At 33.4% G+C, this 23,493-nt stretch overlaps 1 protein-coding gene across 1 annotated transcript; it reads left to right on the top strand.

Moving 5' to 3' along the window:
- Positions 1 to 13,721: 13,721 nt before the first annotated feature.
- LOC120255069 (cytochrome P450 710A11-like) lies at positions 13,722 to 15,664 on the top strand. The gene has a single exon (XM_039262969.1). The coding sequence runs from the start codon at positions 14,046 to 14,048 to the stop codon at positions 15,525 to 15,527; it is 1,482 nt and encodes a 493-aa protein (XP_039118903.1). The 5' UTR covers positions 13,722 to 14,045; the 3' UTR covers positions 15,528 to 15,664.
- Positions 15,665 to 23,493: the final 7,829 nt, after the last annotated feature.

Raw genomic sequence — 23,493 nt, 5'->3', positions numbered from 1 at the left:
TTTGACAAAGAGTTCTATTTGAACACTTTGAAATAGTGGGAGCATATGTCATAAATACGTCACTATGATTGGTATAATCAAACATGATTCGCAACAATTCAATCACATGGGTTTTACTCTTGGATAGTCAATGATTGGGATTGTTGGTTATAATCATATGAGTGGACGTTAGACTTGAGGTGTCATAATCATAATGTATTTGTGATGTCTAGTCCGTTACTACAGTTGTTAGGCTTAGTTTACCTTTTAGTAGGGTTGACCTCGAAGTGCGACTATGTTGGGCAAGTAACAGTTATGAATAATTACCAAAAAGGAATTATAAGTATGTGATATTAGAAGACCTTGGCCAAGGCAGTCAAACTAATCATGTGGAGCACAAAGGTAGTTTAGTAATCTTACTCTACTATGGTTATTAGCATACCATCGAGTTCAGTGAGCTTGACAATTACCATGACTCTCACTCGGTGGTATACCAGAATGAAGGATTTATACACATATGATAATCATAATCGGAAAAGTCCATAATGATCTACTCATTCGTCTTCAATTAGTTTACAACGTGGGGCCAAGAGGCTGGCTAGATGTCACCCATGTCCTTTAGTATCCTCGCATTGTCAATCGGAACAAACCTAGGGAAGCACGCATAAAAAGATAAAGAATCAGTCTCGTTTTGAGTGCAGTGGTAAAATTATCAATTTATAATTTTACTTCATACGATGAGTGAAATTGTAAATTGATCTTGGGTTTTTGTCTTAAATTTAAATTTTGATTTAAATTAGATGGAGTCGAGTAGTTAATCAAAATTATAAGCACTCAAAGACAAAAATGGTTTTAATTATATTAGGATTCATATATCTAATAGAACTCCTATGTTAATGTTTATCATATTATGGAGGTTCATATTTTGAATAGGACTTCATAATTAAATAATGTTTATCATGTTTTATGAAGTTTCTATAAATATGACTCATTTCTAACCTTGCAATCAATCAATCAATTCTCTAATGAGAAAAATCCCAAAGCTCTCTCTTCTTTCTAACTCTAGCCACTATTTCGAGAAAAAGAGGAGATTGTTTCTCAATTTCAACATGTGATCTAGAGACATGAGACTTTCGTTCGGTGCTAGGAGATCTATGACAATTATAGAGATAAATATAACACATCAAAGGAAATATTTCCTAACAAGGGGGGTTCATTGCAGACAATAGGGCAGAAGGGAGAGAGAGGGGTAAAAGAAGGGGGGTTCGCTGGGGACAGGGAGGAAAAAAGGGGAAGGGGGTAGGTGCCCCCTTGCATACAATAGTTTATTTGATTAAAAAAATAATTTTGGACCCCCTGAATACAATAGTTTATTTGATTTAAAAAATAATTTTGGGTTCTGAATATTATTTTTTCTTGAGTTTTGAAAAAAAAATTGCAGAATATATATACTTATTTTAAAAGAAAGCAAACTTTTATTGACTATTTAAAAGAGTCATCCACATGATTAAAATGATAAAATAAAATACATCTACGGAAGTGTTTCTTTAGACTACTTTAAATATGATGTAAATGTAACGATGAATTATAGTTCCTTATCTGCATATATTGCCACTAGTATTTTGATTATTTTTGCAATAATTTCTATTCTCACTTCCTTGATTGAAATTATTTATAAATAAATTTTCACATTTACGTATTAAAAAATATATTATAAAATTATTAAAAGATGGATCCAATTTTTTTTCCCTCATACCTTATAAAATCTTGTTGCCACAAAAGATTAACGCCATATACAAACAAACATGTGATTAATTTTAAAGAACATATCAAAATTGAATTCCTTACAAAACTACAAGTAAAAAAATCCTAAATTAATATCTTATGTATTTATTTACATGCAAAGTAATATGGAAATTAATTCATCTTGAACAAATTGAGGACTATTGGCTAGTTTACAAATAATATTAAATGCAAGATTAGTTAGTGAATTTGCTTTTCACATCGGATGTGTGATGGGTGATGAGTTCAAATTTTCACAAACATTTGAAAGTTTAAAGATAAAATATTAAATAAATTAAGTATAATATTTAAAACTTTAAATAAAGTCAATGTGAACAAGAAGGTCTAGCTAGTCAGCAGATCGGAACAAAATAAGATATATTCTACGTTTTTGCCAAATAGTCACAATCTTTTATTCACCAACTTCATTGACTAAATTAAACTTATTTTCCTCAACAAATGTACACTTCCCAAAACTCATACACAATAAATATTCAAGTCAATAGTTCATCAAAGCTTTGAATTCATTAAAATCTTGCAACCCAAACAGTCCAAATCAGCGTTCCGTAGCCGCCGCTGTACTTTGAACATTGAATCAGCTCAGCTTGGTCCGAAGATTATAACAACCTTTTCTTTTTCTCATTTTATATGCTCTTTTTCTAGAGAGGTCTTTACTTACCCCGAAGGTAAAAAGAAAACAAAAACAAATTGGATTCCAGCCCTTCATCTTTAAAAATTATTTATCAAATTTTTTGAATTAATTTTTTAAATTTATTTATTTGTTTTTGGGGAAAAAAAATTGACATGCACTTACACAATGACAAGCATGTGCAGCTAAACTTTATAATACACATGAAGCAAGTATATTACACAGTCATCATATATTATTGATAAGTACTTGTGTATTTGTAATATGATGTATTTTTTTCTTACGATTAGCATTATTTTTCTCATATTTTATCGCTAATACATGTGGTTTTGTGTTCTTTTACGCATATAGGGTTGTGGAGCTAAATAGAGAAGAAAGAAGCCGAAGTAGATTACGAATGTATTATGTTACTGGAATCTTGAAGTGAACACACGAGTAGACACAAGTTGTGCCCAAAGACATATAAGTGTGCCAACCTCCATTATGCTCAATAGAATATGAAAATTTGAGGGGACAAAGGTATTCACACTCATGTGTTCCGACTTGTAAAAGCCTAGCAAGATTCTCGTCAAATGTGCTTTATTTGAAAATGCAATGTGATCTACAACATAGACGTGTTCCTGTTTATGTTGTCTCGATGAAGAGTGTGGATTTGGGAGTGTTTTTGGCAGGGTACTGTAGTAAGTACCATAGGAAATCACTATATCAATTTACTGTAGTAGTTACTATTCATGGGCCGCTGAAAACCGAATTTCTGCAAATTCATATGGGCGTGTGGAAATTCCACACGCCCGCATGGATGCATGATTGCTACCCTATTTAAGTCACGATTTCAGCCAGATTTGAGAATCTTTTTCCCCATCTTTTTCTTATCTTTCTCCATCTTTGGAGGCGCTTGCGGCTAGGATTTGGAAAGGCTTTGGCTAGGCTTTTGGAGAGGTTTACGGCCTTTGACAATGTGTTTCCTTTGGAAGAGAGTTATTGGGGGAGCTTTTGTCGGCAACGATCCGGCGAGGTGTATCCTAGGCTTGACAATGGGACTTTTAAAGAAGACGCGGCCACTCCTCAAGACCATTGACACGAACACCAAGGGGGTTTTATTCATGGATTGCATCTCTTTACTTTTGACTTCATTGTTGATTGTATTTTGCTCCATGGAAAGCTAAACCCTTAGTGGGTGCTTGGACTTGTAAACCCTAGGATGATATTGTTTCTTTGACCTTTTATTATACTTTCCTTAATTGATGTTTTTAATTGAGCTCCAATCTTGAATGCTTGTTGAGTTGATTTTCCCTTAGAATGACACTAGGGTTGAGAATCCATGTTGGTAATCCTTATGGATGAGTGACACACTATGAGGATTAGACAATGCTGGATTGGAGAGGGTTGAGATGGTGAGTCGAGAGGTAGCAGAATGCCACTTTCCCCTCTAGTGTGATTTATCCTACCTCTACATTCCAAGAGTTCTTTGTGGTCACAATAGAGTGAAGTGTTAAGAGATTAACTCCGCTGGGGCTTAGTTGCGCAAGTAATAGAGTGAAGCGTTGAAGTAATCCTTAGTATTTGGGGCTTAATTGTGACTAGGGGTCTTTTGCCTGAACCAAAGGGTTAGATCTGTATTAGGGAATAGGGTTTATCACTTGGAATCCTAGAGTCTAAAGCAACCTAGCACAGTGTGAGGTGTAGAGACTGAGAGATTTCTCCACCGAGGTATAGTGTAGGGTTAGTCACGGTTGAACTTAAGTTTTGGGATTGTGTGTTTAAGGATCTCCACGACTCGTTAGACTTCAGTTAGGAAGTATAATGATTGGTTTTGCACTTGAAACAATAGTGCTGGGGTCAGCAATGTCCGGGTGCCCCATTTATCGTCGATTGCCTCTCCTATCTTTTATTTGCGCCTCTTTCTTCTTTTCTTATTTTTACTTGCATTAATTTGTTTTCACATCACCATCAACTCATTTTCATTCTAGTTAAATAACAATCTTTGTGTTTCTATGCACTATTCCTGAGGATTTGACTACCCTCTCACCGAGGTATTATTACTTCGATAAACCCATACACTTGCGGTTAACACGCAAAAGGGCTGTGTCAATTATACGGCAAGTAGATATTAAACACACAAGTGATAAAAATGAATGGGAACATACATATCAAGATGCTAATAATTATTGTTTTCTTATGTAGAAGGTTCATAGGGAGAATAACCTACTTGTCGACTTGGGTATTCGAGTAATGCGTAATAGCTGCTTGTTCCAACTGTTTCAGGCTCCCAAAAACCTGCATAGTTCTTCTTTTGTTGTAGGAAACCAGGCGGGGTCTACTTTTTTAGTGGACCCTCGTACAGTACTATTGCAAGCGAGTTGTTTTCCTCTATTCCACTCTTCGATCCAGATGAGGGATTCTACAAGTATGTCGACTTATGGTAAGGCCTCTAGTTTGGTATCTGATACATCAGTTGAATTGGAGTCAAATGCGAACATTCTCTTCGATGGGGCGTTTTTTGGACCACGGGTCCTCGTAGTTCGTGCTCCCTTAGGTGTTGCTTTCTTAGGTGTAGATTTTTTTGGTGGAGCTCTCCTCAATGGGGCCTTCCTCATTGGGGCCCTCACTTGGGATTTCTTCGATGGAAGTGTGGGATCCACACAATTAATTTTTTTTTTGTTTTCATTTTCCATGCTTGGTAGTTACGGAGAAAAAAAAACCCTCCCTTTTTATATTTATCTTTATATTTTATTTTAGGTTTTCAAAACACTAGCCTTCTCTTCATTTCTTCCATTTTAGATCCCCATTTGGAATAAGAAAGGGGGGAGATCTATCTTCATTTCTCTTCTCCCTTTTTGCGTGTGGTGACGGTGGCGAGGACGAGAGAAGGGTTTTCGTTGGTGCGCTATTGTTGTTGAGGTAAGCAACCCGTCATCGGATCTTTTGCCAAATGTATAATAGTCTCTATTCTCTTTTAGATCTTGATTTGATAATGTTTGTTGTTTAGATTAATGAGTTGTCTGTTTAGAAATTGAGTTTTTTTTATTTGTATATGTTGGTACATAGCTTTCTTTAATTAAATAATTTTATTCTTTGTGATTCTTATGCAAACCATTAGATTTATAGCCCAAGAATGAATTAGTCTTATAGGCAATTATGAGTATAATTATGTTTTTTTTTAATCAGTTATAATGTTATGTTGTTGTTTTATGATAGAAAGGGTTGGCATACTTTACAGTAGATTTTTTTAAAAGGCGTAGATGTACGTGGGCTTTAAAGTTTATGGGTGCTTCTCCATCTTCTTATAGGATAGTCATCATCATGTCATCACATCAATAGTTGCCTTTGATAATCTATGTTTTAGTCGTGGGATTACTCTAAAAATCCTTACCAAGCATCATGAGTTACCTTACCAGCCTTTTTTGTACAAGAATTAATTATTTAATAAATAATTTAATAATTAATCCTAAAGATACTGATATTAATATTAGTGAAAAATTCATTAATTTGAAAAAAATTTAATTGAAGTCTTTATTGTGATTTGTTTTAGTTTTATCAAAATTTGATTAGTTCCGTTATTGTAGTTCAACAAGATGACTTCCATTCAGACTTTAAACCACTATCCTAATGCCACAACCATACACCACCTGACTTTTCCAACCTTACGCTTCACAATATTAATATATTGATGAGACATTTATTCCATCAATGTCCAAACATTTTCTTGTGAATATTTATTTTTTACTCATGGATGATGATTAGTAGGGGTCAGTAATATGATGGCCTTTATCTGCTTGATGATAATCTTGTGTTCTAATCATATTGTTGTGTCTGCATTTGTGTCTCATTACTATTGCCATTATTGTCTTTAGTTGTCCAAGACTAAATGCATGGTGTGTGTCTGATTTAGTAACTAAGTAGCTAGTTTGGTTTGATCAATGGTTATTGTTTTTAATTAAACTTTGGAATCTAAGCCAAAGTGTAATGTTTATGTTTAGGGCCTTTGTTTGAGTTCTGATTTTAGTGTCCGAGTGGATTATATAGCTTGGAAATTTTTCCGGGTAAATAAACCACATATAAATACCTGTATATGTATATGCATTTTGACTCTTGATAAATTGCCATTTTTATTTTGTTCACTTATTTATCTTGGTAATGACACTTTTTTTTTTTTGGTTATTCATTGAATTAGTTTTATTTAATATTAATTAAATTTCTCATTGTTTGTATTTTTATTAGTTATTTAATTACTTAGTTTTAATTTCTAGTTTATTTAATAGTTATTTAAATTTTGATTATTTATATGGTTTATTCAAAAGTTATTAAAGTTTGATTATGTATACTTTCAGAAGTATGTGATCATTATAAAGGTTTTTTTTAGTTAAATTTTTAGCAAACTTCCTGATATCATATTTTCATCCATTATTTAAAAAGTTTCAATTAGTTGAAGATGTTTAAGAATTACTTTTCAAGTTATATTAAAATACTGGATTATTTTGGTATTATCAAAAACGGGATCATATGAATACAGATATTTTTGCTTGGTGGAATGCTTTGTATTTGCTCTCTATTGACTTTGATAGTTTATTATTTTGTGAACATTTAATATTTTGATATACAAATTAATCCCCAATTAACTATGCAATAACCCTGTCACTTGGGGTTAAACATTGGCCGTGTCGACACATACTTCTGACATAGAAACTATAGTTTCGCACAGTTTCGTCGATGAAAAATAATGACTTCTAATATTTTGGCTTGGGTCACCGAGGATAATCATATGAGCTCTGAAATCTGACTCGAGTCACCGAGTTTAAACAAATGAATTCTGATGTTTTGTTTTGGCATAAGTTATTTGGGAGACTTTTATGCTCGTTCTTTTGATAAAGTATATCTGCTTTGAAATATTCTGATTTCTAGTTTTTATTCTGATATTTATTGTGCAATGTCACATCTGAGTATGTTTTTGAAAATTCTAAACTCATTATGATCCCAATATTTTTAATAGTTGCTTATCGGGCTCCTAAGCTCATTAAGTTATTCTCCTTTTCTTTCAGATCAGGAGTATGGTTGAGTGGTGGTCAGCTTAGCGAGGCCGTTGAGCAAGTCATCGTCTAATTGTTAACAAGTTGATTAACTCGCTATCTTGTGAACTTAGATATTTTTGTCTTTGTTTAAGTGTTATGTCAAACTTTATTATGTGTTTTGTTGTACTTCGAACATTGTGACTCTCCTTTACTTTTGAAGTTAGTGTCTCTGTTAAATGTTGCTTTTCTAGTGTGAGACAGGTACTGAGGCCTTGCGTGCCTACTTGGTTATGGTCTTGTAGGTATACGGCCATTTGTCAATGCTTCGGGTTCGGGGCGTGACGGGAAGCCTCTTCGGAGATAGTTTGGTAGGGCCAGCTTTAGTTATGTTTACTTTAGCCATGTGGCGCATTACATGCCTTCGCGATGTATCAACTTTACCACCTTCGGTGGTAGAAGTCTCTATAACAAGGGCAAGCTCTGCAATAGGGAAAGGCATTGGGGCCTTAGGAATAGGATTTTCATTTGGGTGTATTCAGTAGAGGTATCTCTTCTTGGATGCCATCGAGATAAGGAAAATCAGCGACCGTTTCTGAAGTATCCCTTTATCGACTTTGGTCAGACTGGCCTCTCCAAGACCGTGCTACTTGCTTAAACCTCATACATGAAGAAGGAGGAGGAGAGCGATCCATTGTTTCCTGCTGGATGTTACAATCCAATGACAGTGACCTTGAGACGACCCTCTACAGCCTTTCATCCTTTGCATTGTGCTCGTCTAAACACGCGCACAGTTCATGAAATTCCTCTAATACCAGATAGAAGAGGTTACACACATCATCATCGTCTCTTTATGATTGATAGTATGAGAATTTTGATGAGTTGACTGGGGGGAATCCTTTCGGGATCGCTTTCTTGTCAGCTCTCGGCTTGGTTTTCCATAAAACTCCGTGGGAGGGGGCTGTTTTTTTTTTTCCATAAGCCTGGTTGGCGGGAATGTTGTCAAGCCCTTTTCTTTCTGTTGCCCACTTCAAACGACCTCTCAGACCCTTTCTTTCGGCCCTCCCGCCTAGCAATGCCAACCAATTCATTCTCCTCATTATTAGCTAGAACAAGTTCGTAGAAATTTAAAATTTGTCATATATTACACGAGTGAGTCTTATTATACACATGAAAAACTTTCCTATACACACAAAATAGTTATTCTACATAGAAAATTATAAAATTTCACATGAAGACACTATGGTACATAAAAAACCATTATTATACACATAAAAATAGTTTTCTACACATATAGAGATTATTATACATATTAAAACTATTTTATACATAGGACGATAATATTATACACAACACACCATTCTTATGCACAGGAAATAACTCATATTGCATGTTTGCAAAAATTTCACATAAGTAGATAACAAACTTACTTCTTTCCCTTTAAGCCACTTCAATAGAGGACCGATTGAAGTTACCTTGATGTAATTGTTTTTCTCATACCACATTATTCAGGGTGTCTTTCTCAGTGTTGTTTCTTTACACTGTCTGTAACATGGTATAACCAAATGATGAGGGCAAGGTGCACCCTTTTAAATAACCTGTGGTGGTGTACTTTTTGTTGCACCGCAGTTTCACATGTGTTGTCGTCATTGGGAGATTGGCAATCAGGCACTTATGAATGGTATGTACCTAAGCATAATGACCGAGTGTGGGAAGATCATAAGCTTACTTGGCCAAGAATATTGGCACATTAAGAGAAGTGTTGGGAAGAAGATGGTGGTCATGAAGTAGAACAGCAGAAGCTTCACAAATGTCTCCTTCTCATTGTCGTTCCTTCACACGAGCCTGAATAGGTTGTATTTAATTATGTCACGGTAACGGTTATGCATTTTACTGAGGAATGTCTTCTCAAACTCACATTGGAGCCTCTCGTGCTTGAACTATACAATATCATCTTCGTAGCGAAGGCCGAGAATAAGTATTACGTCTTCTACTCTGAATGGCAGCATGCTCTCTCCTATCTTGAAGTTCTGGATGCAATCATCATACACTTGCAGCAGTGCGTCAAGAACCTCTCTCTCTTGCGTGATGGGTGCAACATCCATCAAATGACCAAAAGAGGTTCCTTGGAGTATCTCTCAATGCTGCATGTTCATTTCCTTTCTCAATGCGGAGATCAATTCCATAATAGGAGCAAGATAACACCATGCATTTACAAATGTCATGGCCATCTTCTATTGTGGAAAAAAAAAACTAAAATCATATCACTATCTTAAACACGAACACCTTATTTTACACACGAAAACCTTATTTCACACAAAAATACCTTATTTTACACATAAAACAAAAATATTACACAGTAAGATAGATAGTAAATGACAAACTTAAGCAAATACACATCACGAAATGTTGTATTTCACACAGAAAGGAACCAATGCTACACGAGATAATGATCCAAACTGTAAACATAGGAGATAAACATCCAAACACCACACATAGTATTATTGTCATCCTGCTTGAAGGTTGCGATCTAGGCAAGTGTTCTCACCTCTCAGCTGAGATTTTCCTTGGAGAAACTTCTTCAATGCATGGCTTTCAATAAGAGAACAATGGATTCAAAGAAGATGAACCACGGTGCTCGTGAGTAAGACGGAAGAGGGGAAAAGGTTCTCCACCGGCTTCACCACAATATGTAGAAGATGAATAGTTGCGCCTTCGATAGAGAAAGGGTTTTATGGATCTTGATAGATCGTAAATCCAACCATCCAACCGTATACGGCTACTGAGAAGATGGAGGGCAATCTCGTTATTTCACGGAGCTGGAGAAGTTTCTCCACTCATGGGTTACTCTGGTAATTTTCACCACCAACCCCCCTATTTAACACCGTTTGGGGAATCTGGGTTGAAAAAGATTTGCTCAATAAAGAGGGAAAGTGCAAAATTATTTGGGATTATTAAACACTTTTCATTTTTCCTACTCTTAAAAAGTAGCGGGACAACATATAACACCCAGAAATGGTGAGTCACTTCTCATTGGAAAAAATAAGTACTAGGCAAATACACCTTCTCAACTCCAAACACAGGAGATTATTTTTTAATATCCAATTAAAAATTAATTAATAGTAAAAATTATAAGTAAACGGCATGTTAGTGATTTATTGATTTTTCTAGAAGTGTTCGAATCTAATTGGCTTCATTAATATTATTAATAAATCAATCTCATGACATTTGACCTGCTGCTTTAAATTTATGTTGTGAATTAGATATCAAAAAATTTATATTTATCTCACTAAATATTTTCATTAATTCTTCAAAAACAATCTCTCATAAAAACTAAAAAATCAACCTTGAATGCCCCATGAAAAGGAAAAAAATTGTTAAATTTTTTTTTCCGTCAACCATTTGTTGAGCTTGGTGACCATATGTTATTCCTGAATTATATTTTGCTATGTTTCTTTTGAATCTTTTAATTACTTAACAATCTTTGTTTCTTTTTATCATTTGGCATATTTAGCTTCATACAAATATATTGCAAATTTATTTATCTACAAGTAATTAATAAATAACTCGATTAAAAAATTAATTAAAAAATAATATAATAATTGCGATCCTTGAAATTTGATTTGCGAGAGATGTTATGTTAGCTTATCAATTACTGATATGATGTTTAAAGTAATATGAATACAAAGATGGGTCAGTTAGTTTTAAAACACAAACTTGTAAGTTCAATAAAGTGAAAAATGAACTTTGAAGAGTACTAAAATGAGAAAGATTTTAAAGACTTATTTCACAATGCTCATAGAGAAGAATGTTTGAAAATTAAAACAACAAGAATATATACATTATAGCCATAGTCTAACTTCATCTTACATTTATGGTTTCAAATAGTCAGCGATAACTATATAAATAAGGAGTTGTTATATTATAATGTGTCATTTGTACTTCCTAGATTATAAGAGTTATGAAGTAAACAATAGAAATTTAGTGAATATTTTTTCCTCTCTCAAAATTGTTAATAGTGAGTAATGTCGTGTATTTTTTTGACGTAAATATTATTTGAAACAAAATTTTAACTTCTGAACAAAATGAGAAGTATTTTTTTTTTTTTCATTTTTTTTACTTTTGCTACAGTCTTTTTTTCCTTCATATGCAAGTATATATACATATCATAAGATACGCACTTAATTAATTACTATCATTGTTTATAGGTTCTCTATCAATGTTACTTTAATTTTAAAAATTGCCTTCTTCCAATGGAAATATTTATTTCAATCATCCAAACTTTAAGGAGTTTTTTTCATATTGAACTCTAAATTAAAAAGAAAAAAATAAATCTTCTATTCTTTTTGTTACTAGTTAAAGGGTTTGAAATCCTGAATCTTTCAATAGTTTCACATTTTATTTTTTTATGAATCTATTGAAATCAACTAGTCATATTGCAATATTCATTTTGATATATATCTTATTATTCATTAATTAGTTGATAATATTTATTAGTTTCCAAGCACAAAAAAGTGAGCTATCCATGATTTTATTTTATAATTATGACTTGTAGAGTATAAAAACTCATTTTAATTTCATTTTTTAATTTAATTTGTAAGTACATTAATTAATATAATTGTGATGTTAACAAAATACTTGATAATATATATATATATATATATATATTTGTATATGTAAAAATTTTATTTGATTGTTTTTTTTTTAATTTTTGAGAAGATTAACACATTAAAAAATTTGTTGAGGATATAAATATGATCATTTTGTAATAAATAAGTATTAGTTTTGTAAAGATAATTGTTTTTAGATATCAAATGGGAAGGGTTCAGCAGGTGTGGGATAGAATGGAGTTGGCAACTTAGATGAAAAATTGTAAACTTGTTTCTTATAGATTTGTGTTCGAAAATTTTTAATGGGTTTGAATTTGAGAATCATATTCTTAGCAACAATCCATGGCAGTGTTATTCTCATTTAAAAACACAATATTGGTTCTTTAGCAAGAGGGCGTCCTTTGTTAAGTTTCCCAATTTTAAAATACATTGGTTTTAATTCCGCAACCAAAAATTATTTTCTTTTCAGTTTCTCTTGTAGCCATTGTATGAGTGATAACATTTAATAACTTTTTACATATGCAATCTGGTTATTGTCAAATATGAATAATAACAAAAATTATTATTTATAATTTAGATTTTTTTTATTCCACCTCAACCTCATAAAAAATATTAAAAAAAAAATTTATATCGCAATATAAAAAGTTTTCACATAAAAACTCCATGCTTGGGTGAGACCCGATATCAACTCTTTGTATGACCACAAGTGGATGCATGTAATACTTTAAAAAACTTGCTCACGTCCAGTTGCCACTAAATTATATTTCAATTAATTCAGGTATTATAGATCTTAAAATCTTGTTGATAGTAAAAAGAAAATTACTTTTATTTAAATAACCAGTATTAAGTATAAATCCAATTGAATTTTTATATTTGATAATATTATTATTAATAAAAAATATTTTGCATTTAGAATTTGTTAAATCTATATAATCTATATAGTCACAGTTTGACGTTATAATAATTTATTACTTCCTCAGATTCTTTTTAATTTGATCAGTGTTTTTGAAGCTTTTTACTTTCCTTTTCTTCTCATCATATAAAAAAATTTTTATGTCGACGATTAAATAATTGTTTTCAAATTTATCTTTTAATTTAATGTACTTGTATAATTTACAATAAAATAAAATCAACTAAAGATTAAATTATATTCTCCACGGGTGAGATTTTAAATAGGGATAATTTTGGAAAATAATAGATTTTTTATAAAATATAGATAATCAACTAATTTTAACTAATTTTTTCTTAATCAGTGTGAATTAGTTAAATGTGACAACTAAAAAAGAACGGAAGGAGTATTATTTTTTTGAAACGAAATAGTTATGACTTTGTTCATCGCTTGTTATTTTTTTTTTCTTTTCCATTTGCCCCTCTATTTTTCAATAAACTATTAATAAACTTAAGCTCTTCATTTGGGATAAGCATTACATACGGCTTTCCAGCATCGGCAAAAGAACACATGGAAAAAGGAAGAGCGACCAAAAAAATAATGGAAGGAGGCGAGTTTACTTTGCTGCACAAGTGATCATTTTAGGAAAAATAAAAAAAAATTGATGTCCAGAAGAATATGGAAAAGGGTAAAGTTGGTACTTGAAAAAATAATTAAATATATAAAATGACCAAGAAAAAATTAAGTTGGAGACAATAATTAAATAATTTTTATACATATATTATTTGTTTCTAGATGTTGTTGCATTTAATTAACAAGGTTGCGGTCTAAATTGAAATATTTCCGCTTAATTCTTCTCTCTCCTGGCTGTTCTCTTGTTTCCAGATGATCCCACTTTTGAATCCTCTCCCTCCCTTTGAACGCAGCCTTCAATTCAAAAAGCTGCACCCTTTTTTTATTTCCCTTCTTTCCAAGAAGCCACAAGCAACCTCACAAGCCAGCAATCTTCAGTCAACCCTCTCTTTAGTTTCTTCCTTCCCCTCCATTTATAGCAATATAGCACTGGAGAGATAGCAACATAGCACGGGAGAGAGAGAGAGAGAGAGAGAGAGAGAGAGAGAACAACAACAATGGCAATAGATTTACTTTCAATCTTCTCAGCCGCAGCTCCCTACCTCCTCGTCACTATCGCCACTCTCCTCCTCTATGAACAGTTCTCATACATTAAGAAAAAGGGCCCACTCCCCGGCCCCACCTTTATCGTCCCTTTCCTTGGCAGCACCATCCCCATGATCCTCAACCCAACCAAATTCTGGCACGACCAAGCCACCGCCGCCAAATCCTCTCTTTCGGGCCTCTCCGCCAACTACCTCGTCGGCCGCTTCATTCTCTTCATCCGCTCCAGCGAAGTCTCCCACCTAGTCTTCTCCAATGTCCGCCCTAACGCCTTCCACCTCATCGGCCACCCTTTTGGTAAAAAACTATTCGGCGAACACAACCTCATCTACATGTTCGGCGACGACCACAAAGATCTCCGCCGCCGCATCGCCCCTAACTTCACCCCTCGCGCTCTCTCCACATACCTAAATCTTCAGCAAAAGGTCATCCTCACCCATCTCAACCACTGGCTCTCCATCTCTTCCTCCAAATCTCCACTCAAACTCCGCCTTCTTTGCCGCGACCTCAATCTCGACACTTCCCAGACCGTTTTCGTTGGACCTTATCTCTCCCAAGAAGCTCGCCAAAAATTTAACGTAGATTACAATCTCTTCAACGTCGGGTTAATGGCCATCCCGTTTGATCTACCTGGCTTCGCCTTCCGCCGGGCGACAAAGGCTGTTTCACGGCTTATACACACTCTCAGCCGCTGCGCCGTTGAGAGCAAAACCCAAATGCTGGCCGGGGAAGAGCCGACTTGTCTCGTTGATTTCTGGATGCAAGACATGCTGCGTGAGAGAGAGTCTGAGGACCTTGACAAGATCGGTGGCCATTTGTTTGACTTCTTGTTCGCCGCTCAGGACGCGTCCACATCATCGTTGCTTTGGGCTGTGACTTTGCTGGAGTCTCACCAGGATGTTCTTTACCGGGTTCGGGAGGAGGTGGTGGCGGCTTGGAATCCTCTCTCCGGGGAGCTTTTGACACCGGAGATGGTCCGGGGGTTCAAGTATACAGAGGCGGTGGCGAGAGAAGTTGTGCGGTTCCGCCCACCAGCGACCATGGTGCCGCATATCGCCGGTGAGGAGTTCCGGTTGACGGATGAATACGTGGTGCCCAAGGGGACCATTGTTTTTCCATCTGTGTATGAGTCCAGTTTTCAAGGGTTCACGGAACCGGACCGGTTTGACCCAGATCGGTTTGGAGAGGGGCGGGTGGAGGACCGGGTTTTTAAAAGGAATTTCTTGGCGTTTGGAGCTGGACCACATCAATGTGTGGGGCAGAGGTATGCGATCAACCATTTGGTTGTGTTTATTGCCATGTTTGTTTCGCTACTGGATTTCCGACGGGAGAGGACGGACGGCTGTGATGAGATCGCGTATGTCCCTACCATTGTGCCTAAAGATGATTGCTTGGTTTATCTCTCCTCCCGTTTCAATCCCTTCCCCTCATTTTAAGCGTTTGTCATGTGTGTTATTGTGTAAGACTTAGGTATGTGTTTTTTTAATTTATTTTTTTATTGGGAAATATAACGAAAAACAAAATGTTTGATTGTCTTGTTTTCTTTTAGAATTTGAGAGATGTATTAATTGTGTTCCATTCCTAATCTATGAAAAGTCATATATGTCATCTGTACCTTTTTCTTGTCGGTATCTAAAATTTATTTCTCTTTTATGCATTAATTTAAATTACAAAAAGTTATTTAAAAATTTTAAGTTAATTACTTTATAAATATAAATAAATCACAACCTTTAATCATTGTTGTAAGAGGAAGTTGAATCTCGATCTCTCATTTGGAAGATAAATGAAATTTCACTTTTTGTTTTTTTTTTAATTATGGAGGTGGTTACTTAGATTTTTTTTCCCTTCTTTTGTATGTGTAGTTCTTATTAACTTTTATATACTTCCAGTATGATGTTTTTCTAAATTGTATTTTTCCCCCTACAAGTTGCTATATAGTTTATAAAGCTTGCTTTCTCATATCTTTGTCCATCACTTTGGTTTGATAAACATTTAGAAAGAGTGGGCATGAATATAAGTAGGGGTGGCAATTAGGGTAAACAAGTCTAATTGTGTCGTGTTAAGATATGTGTATAACACAAAAATGCTAGACAAATACACGACACGATTATTAATCATGTCCAACTTCTCAAACACAAACATGGCCCATATATGAAACGTGTAACCTGACACGACCCACTTAACACGCTTAACTATAATTGGGTTGTGTTACATGACACACCCCACTCAACACACTTGTAATAGGGTTGTGTACACAACCCGACCCATTTAACCTGATTTTAGACAAAATTGACAACAAATTCACATTAAAATCAAAATTACATATTTATTCAAAATACAACCAATAATTAAACATTTAAATATTATCAATACTTAGATATTTATATCTAACATACATAAGTTCATTAATACTAAAAATCCAACATACATCAAACAAAAGTTACAAAATATTAAAACAACATTTAAAACAACAATCCTTAAGAAACAAATACATCACAACATTTGCAAATAACAATTCTTAGAGCAACAATTCAATAAAGTCTTTTAAGCAGAACCAAAATATAAATCATGCTTTGATAGAATTTGATGATGAAAGATCCCCTTCCTTTCCATCTATACCAATGAGATCGATGATATTGTCAGTGAGTTCTTCAAACTCTTCATTTGTATCTGGATATAAAACAATAATGTTAACTATATCAACAAATAGAAAACAAACTTTTCAAACTAAAATATTTAAGCATAACATAAACAAGAAACTATAAAAAACGCCAACTTATTAAGTTACCTTGATCTCCATATAACCAATCTCAAGTACAATTAATGCTTCTACAACATTAGGCTTCAAGGAACTTCTGTATTAGTCAAGAACCATTCCTCCAACACTAAAGGCACTTTTAGATTCAACAATGGAGATGAGAATGGATAGGATATCTCTTGCCATTGCAGCAACTTCAAGATATCTGTATTCGTTAGCTTTACAATATGTCAAAACATTCAAATTTGTTTTCCTATCTATTCTAGGATCTTCCAAATAAAAGCTCCATTTGTTATTTTTTTGTGGTGTAGCTTCCACACTTTCAAATGAATCAAATTCCTATAAGAGAAAAAGAAGTTTTTTTATTAAAAAGAAAATTCAGCAAAAAAATAATAAAAATTATCAGCAATAGAAAGCAAGTAACTTACCAATAATATATCTTTAGATGTTGAAGATTGAACAACTTCTTTAGTCATGCTTGCCATTTTGGTCTTCTCCGATGACATTGAAGATGATGAACTTGGGAATTGTTGGCTTGCATTTGAATAATTCTCATAAAAGGCAAATGGATCATCTTTTATTTATAGACTCAAAATTCCCAAGTTCACCATATCATTTCTTGTAGCACCATTCAACAAAATTAAACTTGTATCTTGGGTCTAAAAATCACAACCATAGCCAATATCTTGCTATACTTACTCCAATATTTTTTAAACTTCGCATACATTTTACTAGCCATAGCTTGCATGTACTCATCATCATTATTCATTTCTTCTTTCATTGGCAAGTGAGCAGTAAACACTCAAGGAAAATACAAGTTTGCAGTTTAATATTTTGTGCCCTAACAAACACGAGTAATGTCGTAAAAAAGCCTTAAAAAATTGTTGATTTTTTTTAACCTTCTCCCAATCACTCTCAGATGGACAATGCTTGTAGTTTGAATCACTTAATTCTAGATGCATAAAGGCACATTGATAATACAATGCACTATCAATCAGAAAAAAATGTGGAATTCCATCTAGTTGGGACATCTTGCCTTAAACCCCTTTTGCTATCAAGGGAACTATGAGCAACACATTCTTTTCTATATTAAAGAAATGCCATTGTGAGGTGGTGGCATGAAACAAAAATTCAAAATTCTTTTCTATATTTGCCACTCCCTAAAATGTGCAGTTGAGCATATATATAACCATCGATGGTCAATGATAACCAACAATCAGAAGTTAAATTGATGTCCCTAATGTTGCCTCTAACATGGATTAGATTTTATTTTATTTTTCTCTCTTGTATAGTTTCAAACAATCAGATTTGCAGGTGTTTCTACTCACAAAATTAATATTGGTTCTCAAGTATTGCAACAAAGATCTAATCCCAACCCATTCCACAAAATTAAAAGGAAGATCATGCATAATGGCACAACTACACAGCAATTCTCAAAATTTTTCTAAGTTGAAGTTGGGATTAATTATGGTACCTTGAAAAAAAATCAGCTGACCAATGTCTCGGTGATCTCTCATTGGATATTTATCTCAATGCTTTCTCATATTACAGGTACCATTTTTAGTTGGAGCAACATATTTAACACCACACAATTTGCATTTGGCTATTCTTGTTTTCCCTTCACCTTCAATCACGTCAAAGTTCTACCACACTTGTGAAGTCAACTTCCTCTTCCTTGAAGTAGATTGTTGTGTCTTTCTAGTTTCATTGCCATCCAAATCTAGTTCAATGATTTCATTTTCCTCATCCCCATCCAATTGTAAGTCATTTCCTATAGATTTTGAATTCATAACTTCTGCACAAAAAAAAAAAATGAAGATAAAAAAAGAATTGGTTATTAGTAAAAGTAAATAATTATACAACTAAAAAACAAAAATAACACAAGATCTCATATCAAGTTATCAACAAACATAAAAACAAAGATTAGTACTTCAAAAATATAAAAAAAAGTAATTGAAAATTTTAAATTTATAAAAGGTCAAGATATTAAACTAAATTAGTATTTGCAAATACAAAAAAAGAAAAAGAATCAAAATAACAAAAAAATTAAAAATATCTAAAAACATATATAAATCTAAGCGAATTAGTAAGTAATACTTCAAAAAACTAAAAAGGTTCAATTAAGAATATTAACAATATAATATATTCAAAAAAATAATAATAAAAATACTATAACGGATATTCAAAAAAATTAAAACAAAAGAAGCAAAGGCAAGAAAAATAAAAATAAACAGAATAAAATAAAACTAAAGCACTAGATGGACAGTTGATGAAGGAGACAATTGATGAAGGAGGAGTAAGAAAGGCAGGCGAGAAAAAGGGACTTTTGAGGAGGAAATGGTCTCCTGTGGGTGGAGGCGTCAGACTGGGAAGAGATTGGACGGTGAAAGAAGGCTGCTGGCAAAGCAATGAGGAGGTCCATAAGAAAAGCTTGGCTTATCAAAGTGGCGGTTGTGTAGAAGTAGATCTAGGGTTTGGACTTTGGCTGTTGTGAAGAAGGAATGAGGAATGAGAGTTGATCAGTTGGAAGGAGTTTTTCTTTTCAAGTGTTTCGGAAAAAATTAGAAAAAAAAGGAGTGGCGGCTGAGTAAAATTAGATCTAAGGTTTGCATATATGTGTATATATATCTATATGTATTGAGTAAAATTACTTTTTTACCCCTATGTTTATGTTAATCGTGTCTTACATGGGCTGACACAATTAGAACATGAACCAGTTTAATTTAAATGTGTCTTAATTGTGTTGACCAGTTTATAACACGTACTCATTTATACTAAACCCATACCCACTTGAAACCGTGTCGTGTTGTGCCGCATAATCGTGTCAGTATTCATTTAGCTAGGCCTAAGTACAAGTGAAATAGATACATAGAGAATGAGAAGTGTAGAAATTCCATATTTTTGTAGGGATTTTTACTTGCATACCCCTGTAAAATCATGAATTTACTTAAAATGCCCTCATAAAAATGATATTTGCATGTATACCCCTACAAATCAATTATATTTGCTAATATGCCCCTATGGTTAAGTTGACTCTTAATATTGTTAAATTAATGGATGGAATAAGGGTAAATTACTAAAATGGGTTTGCTTATATACCCCTCTAATTTTTTTTTTCTTATTTTGTAGACATTACTCATTTCATTCAACAAATGACCAATATGGGTTTGTTAATATACCCATCAAAATTTTTTATCATATTTTATAGACTTTAAATTATTTCAATTATAGATAACCAATATAATTTTTTTATATACGCTTTAATTATTTTTAAAAATTATTAAAAATCATGAACTTTTGAGTAAATTCATATTTTTAAAGTTTTTACAAACATCTCTAAAAAATTTTTACATTATCACATGCTCTTTACAAACACAACCTAAAAATAGGTAAAAATTATGACATGTAACAATATATAACAAATAATTTCATACTATAGTTAAGGGTAATTGGGTAATTTTGGATGATGTTAAGGGTAATTGGGTAATTTCATACTAAAAGATAGCAAATAATTTCATACTAAAAATTACAACCTTGGATGATGTTAAGGGTAATTGGGTAATTTTGTTAAGTTGGGTTAAGTGGGAACTATGGTTAATTTCATAAACCCTAAGGTGGCTAACGGTAACTAATGGTAGGGATATATTAGTAAAAAAGTTAATTTTATGGGGGTATGCAAGTAAATAGTATTTTTATGGGGTACTTAAGCAATTTCATTGTTTTGCAAGGGTATGCAAGCAATTTTTCCATTTTTTTAGTCCTAAAAATACACTCACATACTTCTACCTATGGTAAATGCAAATGTATACTTAAGGATAACTCTCGATGCTTGGATACGTTAGGGTTAAGCATGGTTAATTTGGTTTGCATCCCCAGATTTTAAGAACAAAACAAATTACATAAAATCTTGAATTGAAGCTTAAGTGGATCAAAAACCTTGGTTAGAAGTGTTAACCAAATAAAGGCCTAACCTCTCCCTCCAAAAGGATGGCGTCCTAAGGTCAACCAAGACCAATTAAAAAAGATTTCTAAGTATAGACATCATATGTGATGGCACTAACTCCTTCAAGGCTTAGTCTTAACTATCCAACTTTCACCACTAGAAAATAGTGAATGTTGTTGCACACAAAAAGAGGAGAAGATCAGGAATAATGCCAAACAATCATTCTAAAAGAACAAGATGTTTTCCAAAGGCTATATACTTACTTTCTAGCAGAAGTATGTACATCAGTATTTCCAAAGTAATTGGAATTTGTGTTCATTTTCAAAATAGTGGGGGATTGTGAGAGGATTTTAAAAATGAAGAGGTGTATCTCTTAATTATACCATTATATGAAGAGTCATATAGAAAGTTATCTATGTCTTTTCATTAAGGCACAAAACTACACTAATGGTAATTAAAACTCCAAAAGACAGTAGTGCAAGATAAAGGGATTTAATAAGCACCATTTGTAATATAACTAATGAAAGGTTGTCATTTGTAATTTCATTAATTAAAGAAAGGTTATTATGATGTATTTGAAGTGGTGTGTCTCTTTATTAAACAATCTTTATTTGAAGTAGTGCGTCTCTTCAATAAACACTCATTAATGAAGTGGCGTATTGAAGTGATGTGTCTCCTTAATAGGCAGTCATTATTGAAGTGGTGATTCTCTTTAATAAACACTACTTTATTCCTATAAAATAATCTCCTACCATCATTTAAGCTAATTAAATGAAAGAAACTCTTCACAAATTCACTTGCTTTGTTCTTTGAGTGCACAAAAAATAGAAGCAAACTTTCACTTTGTAAAGCCATTGTTGTTTTTGCTTGAATTTGAGAGTGCAAACCATACTCAATGGTCTTCATTGTATTCTAAAGGAAATTCGCCTCTCAATTTAATTTACATCCAAGGTTTGAAATTAGGTGGAGGTGAATTAAGCCTAAAGGAAAGTGTTAGCCATGCCTTGAAGACTCGTGCGATATAATCTTTCTTTTCTTTTCTTCCCTATACCTCAAAGAAACAATCACCTATAACAATCTTTAGTCTTAATTTTCTCTTACAAACAAAAGGCTTCTTTGAAGGATTTAACTATGAACTTTGTGAACCTGGAGAGGTTTGAAGGCGGAAACTTTCTAAGATGGCAAAAGAAGATGAAATTTCTCCTCATTACATTGAAGATGGCGTATGTCCTCACTACTTCGAAACCCTAAGAAATAGAAGGAGAGACTGTTGTGGAAATTAGAGAAAGGCAAAAGTGGGAATATAATGATTTCATTTGCGTTGTGCATATTCTCAATGGGCTTACTAATGCACTTTTTGATGTTTATCAAGACTCAATCTCGGCAAAAGAACTTTAGTAGAAGCTAGAGGCAAGGTACATGCAAGAGGATGCAATAAGTAAGAAATATCTTGTGAGTTGTTTCAATAACTTTAAAATGATTGATGGTAAATCTATCATAGAACAAATGCATAAAATTGAACATATCATTGTCTCCTCAATCATAGACAATCTTCCTCCATCATGAAAGGATTTCAAAAAGAGTCTCAAACATAAAAAAGGAAGATATATCTTTTGAGCAATTTGGAAATCATCTTCTCTTAGAAGAGGAGTATAGAAAATAAGAAAATACAAAAGATATCAAGGCTCATGAGAAGGTACATGTACTAGAAGAAGAGGAGTCCCACAAAAACTCCAAGAAAAAGAAAAAGTATAATGGAAAATTACATGTACAAGATGGTCGCGATAACATGAAAAAAGAAAGGACATTGTTTCTTCTGTAAGAAAGTTTCCCATTACAAGAAAGAGTGCTATTTCTTCAAAAAGATGAAAGAGAAGAGTTCCTCCTCAAAGACAATCTTGTGGCCATAGTATTTTAAATCAACATGGTTAAAGATAATGAATCATTGTGGGTGGACTTTGGTGCAACTCGTCATGTGTGCAAAAACAAAGACCTTTTCAAGACACTCAATCAAGAAGATGAGAATATGCTCTACATGGGAAATACTTCAATTGTCCAAGTCAAGGGCAAAGGGACAGTGGAAATTGAGTTTACTTCTGGAAAGATTTTTATTTTGAAAGATGTATATTATATACCAGAAGTTAGGAATAATTTAATTTCTGTACCTTTGCTTAATAAGATTGGGTTTAAGTCTGTTTTTGAGGGAGATAAGTTTATTCTCCCTAAGGGTGGGATATTTGTAGGTAAAGATTATTATTGTGAGAACATGTTCAAGATGAACATTACTAAAATTAATAATAATAGTTATAATTCTATTTATTTTGTTGACTCTTGTGATTTATGGCATTATCTCATTTGACTCATTTTAATTTTCACAAATTAAATGATATGATGAATCTTGATTTAATTCCAATGACTTCTGATGTACTCTCCGCAAGTGCATGGATCATTACAAGTAATATAGTGGTATCCCGTGAGGGGTAGGGTTGTCGAACCACAATTATTAGACTTCTAGTACTAGTTGATCCTCTAATGTCTAGTCAATCCAAAGGGGTGATGAAAAGATTAATTACTAAACAAAGGGAAAAGAACTAAAAGATGGATGAACCAGGTAGACTAGGGTTGAGTTTCGATAGTAAGAGGGCAATGCCCTAGGATGATTCCTATGTGCTTGAGATACTGACTCGAGTCTAATGCCTAC

The sequence above is a fragment of the Dioscorea cayenensis genome, unplaced genomic scaffold (genome assembly GCF_009730915.1).
Source record: "Dioscorea cayenensis subsp. rotundata cultivar TDr96_F1 unplaced genomic scaffold, TDr96_F1_v2_PseudoChromosome.rev07_lg8_w22 25.fasta BLBR01000814.1, whole genome shotgun sequence".
Lineage (NCBI taxonomy): Eukaryota > Viridiplantae > Streptophyta > Magnoliopsida > Dioscoreales > Dioscoreaceae > Dioscorea > Dioscorea cayenensis.
The sequence above is the reverse complement of the archived record's forward strand: the minus strand, read 5'-3'. Positions and strand labels throughout refer to the sequence as shown.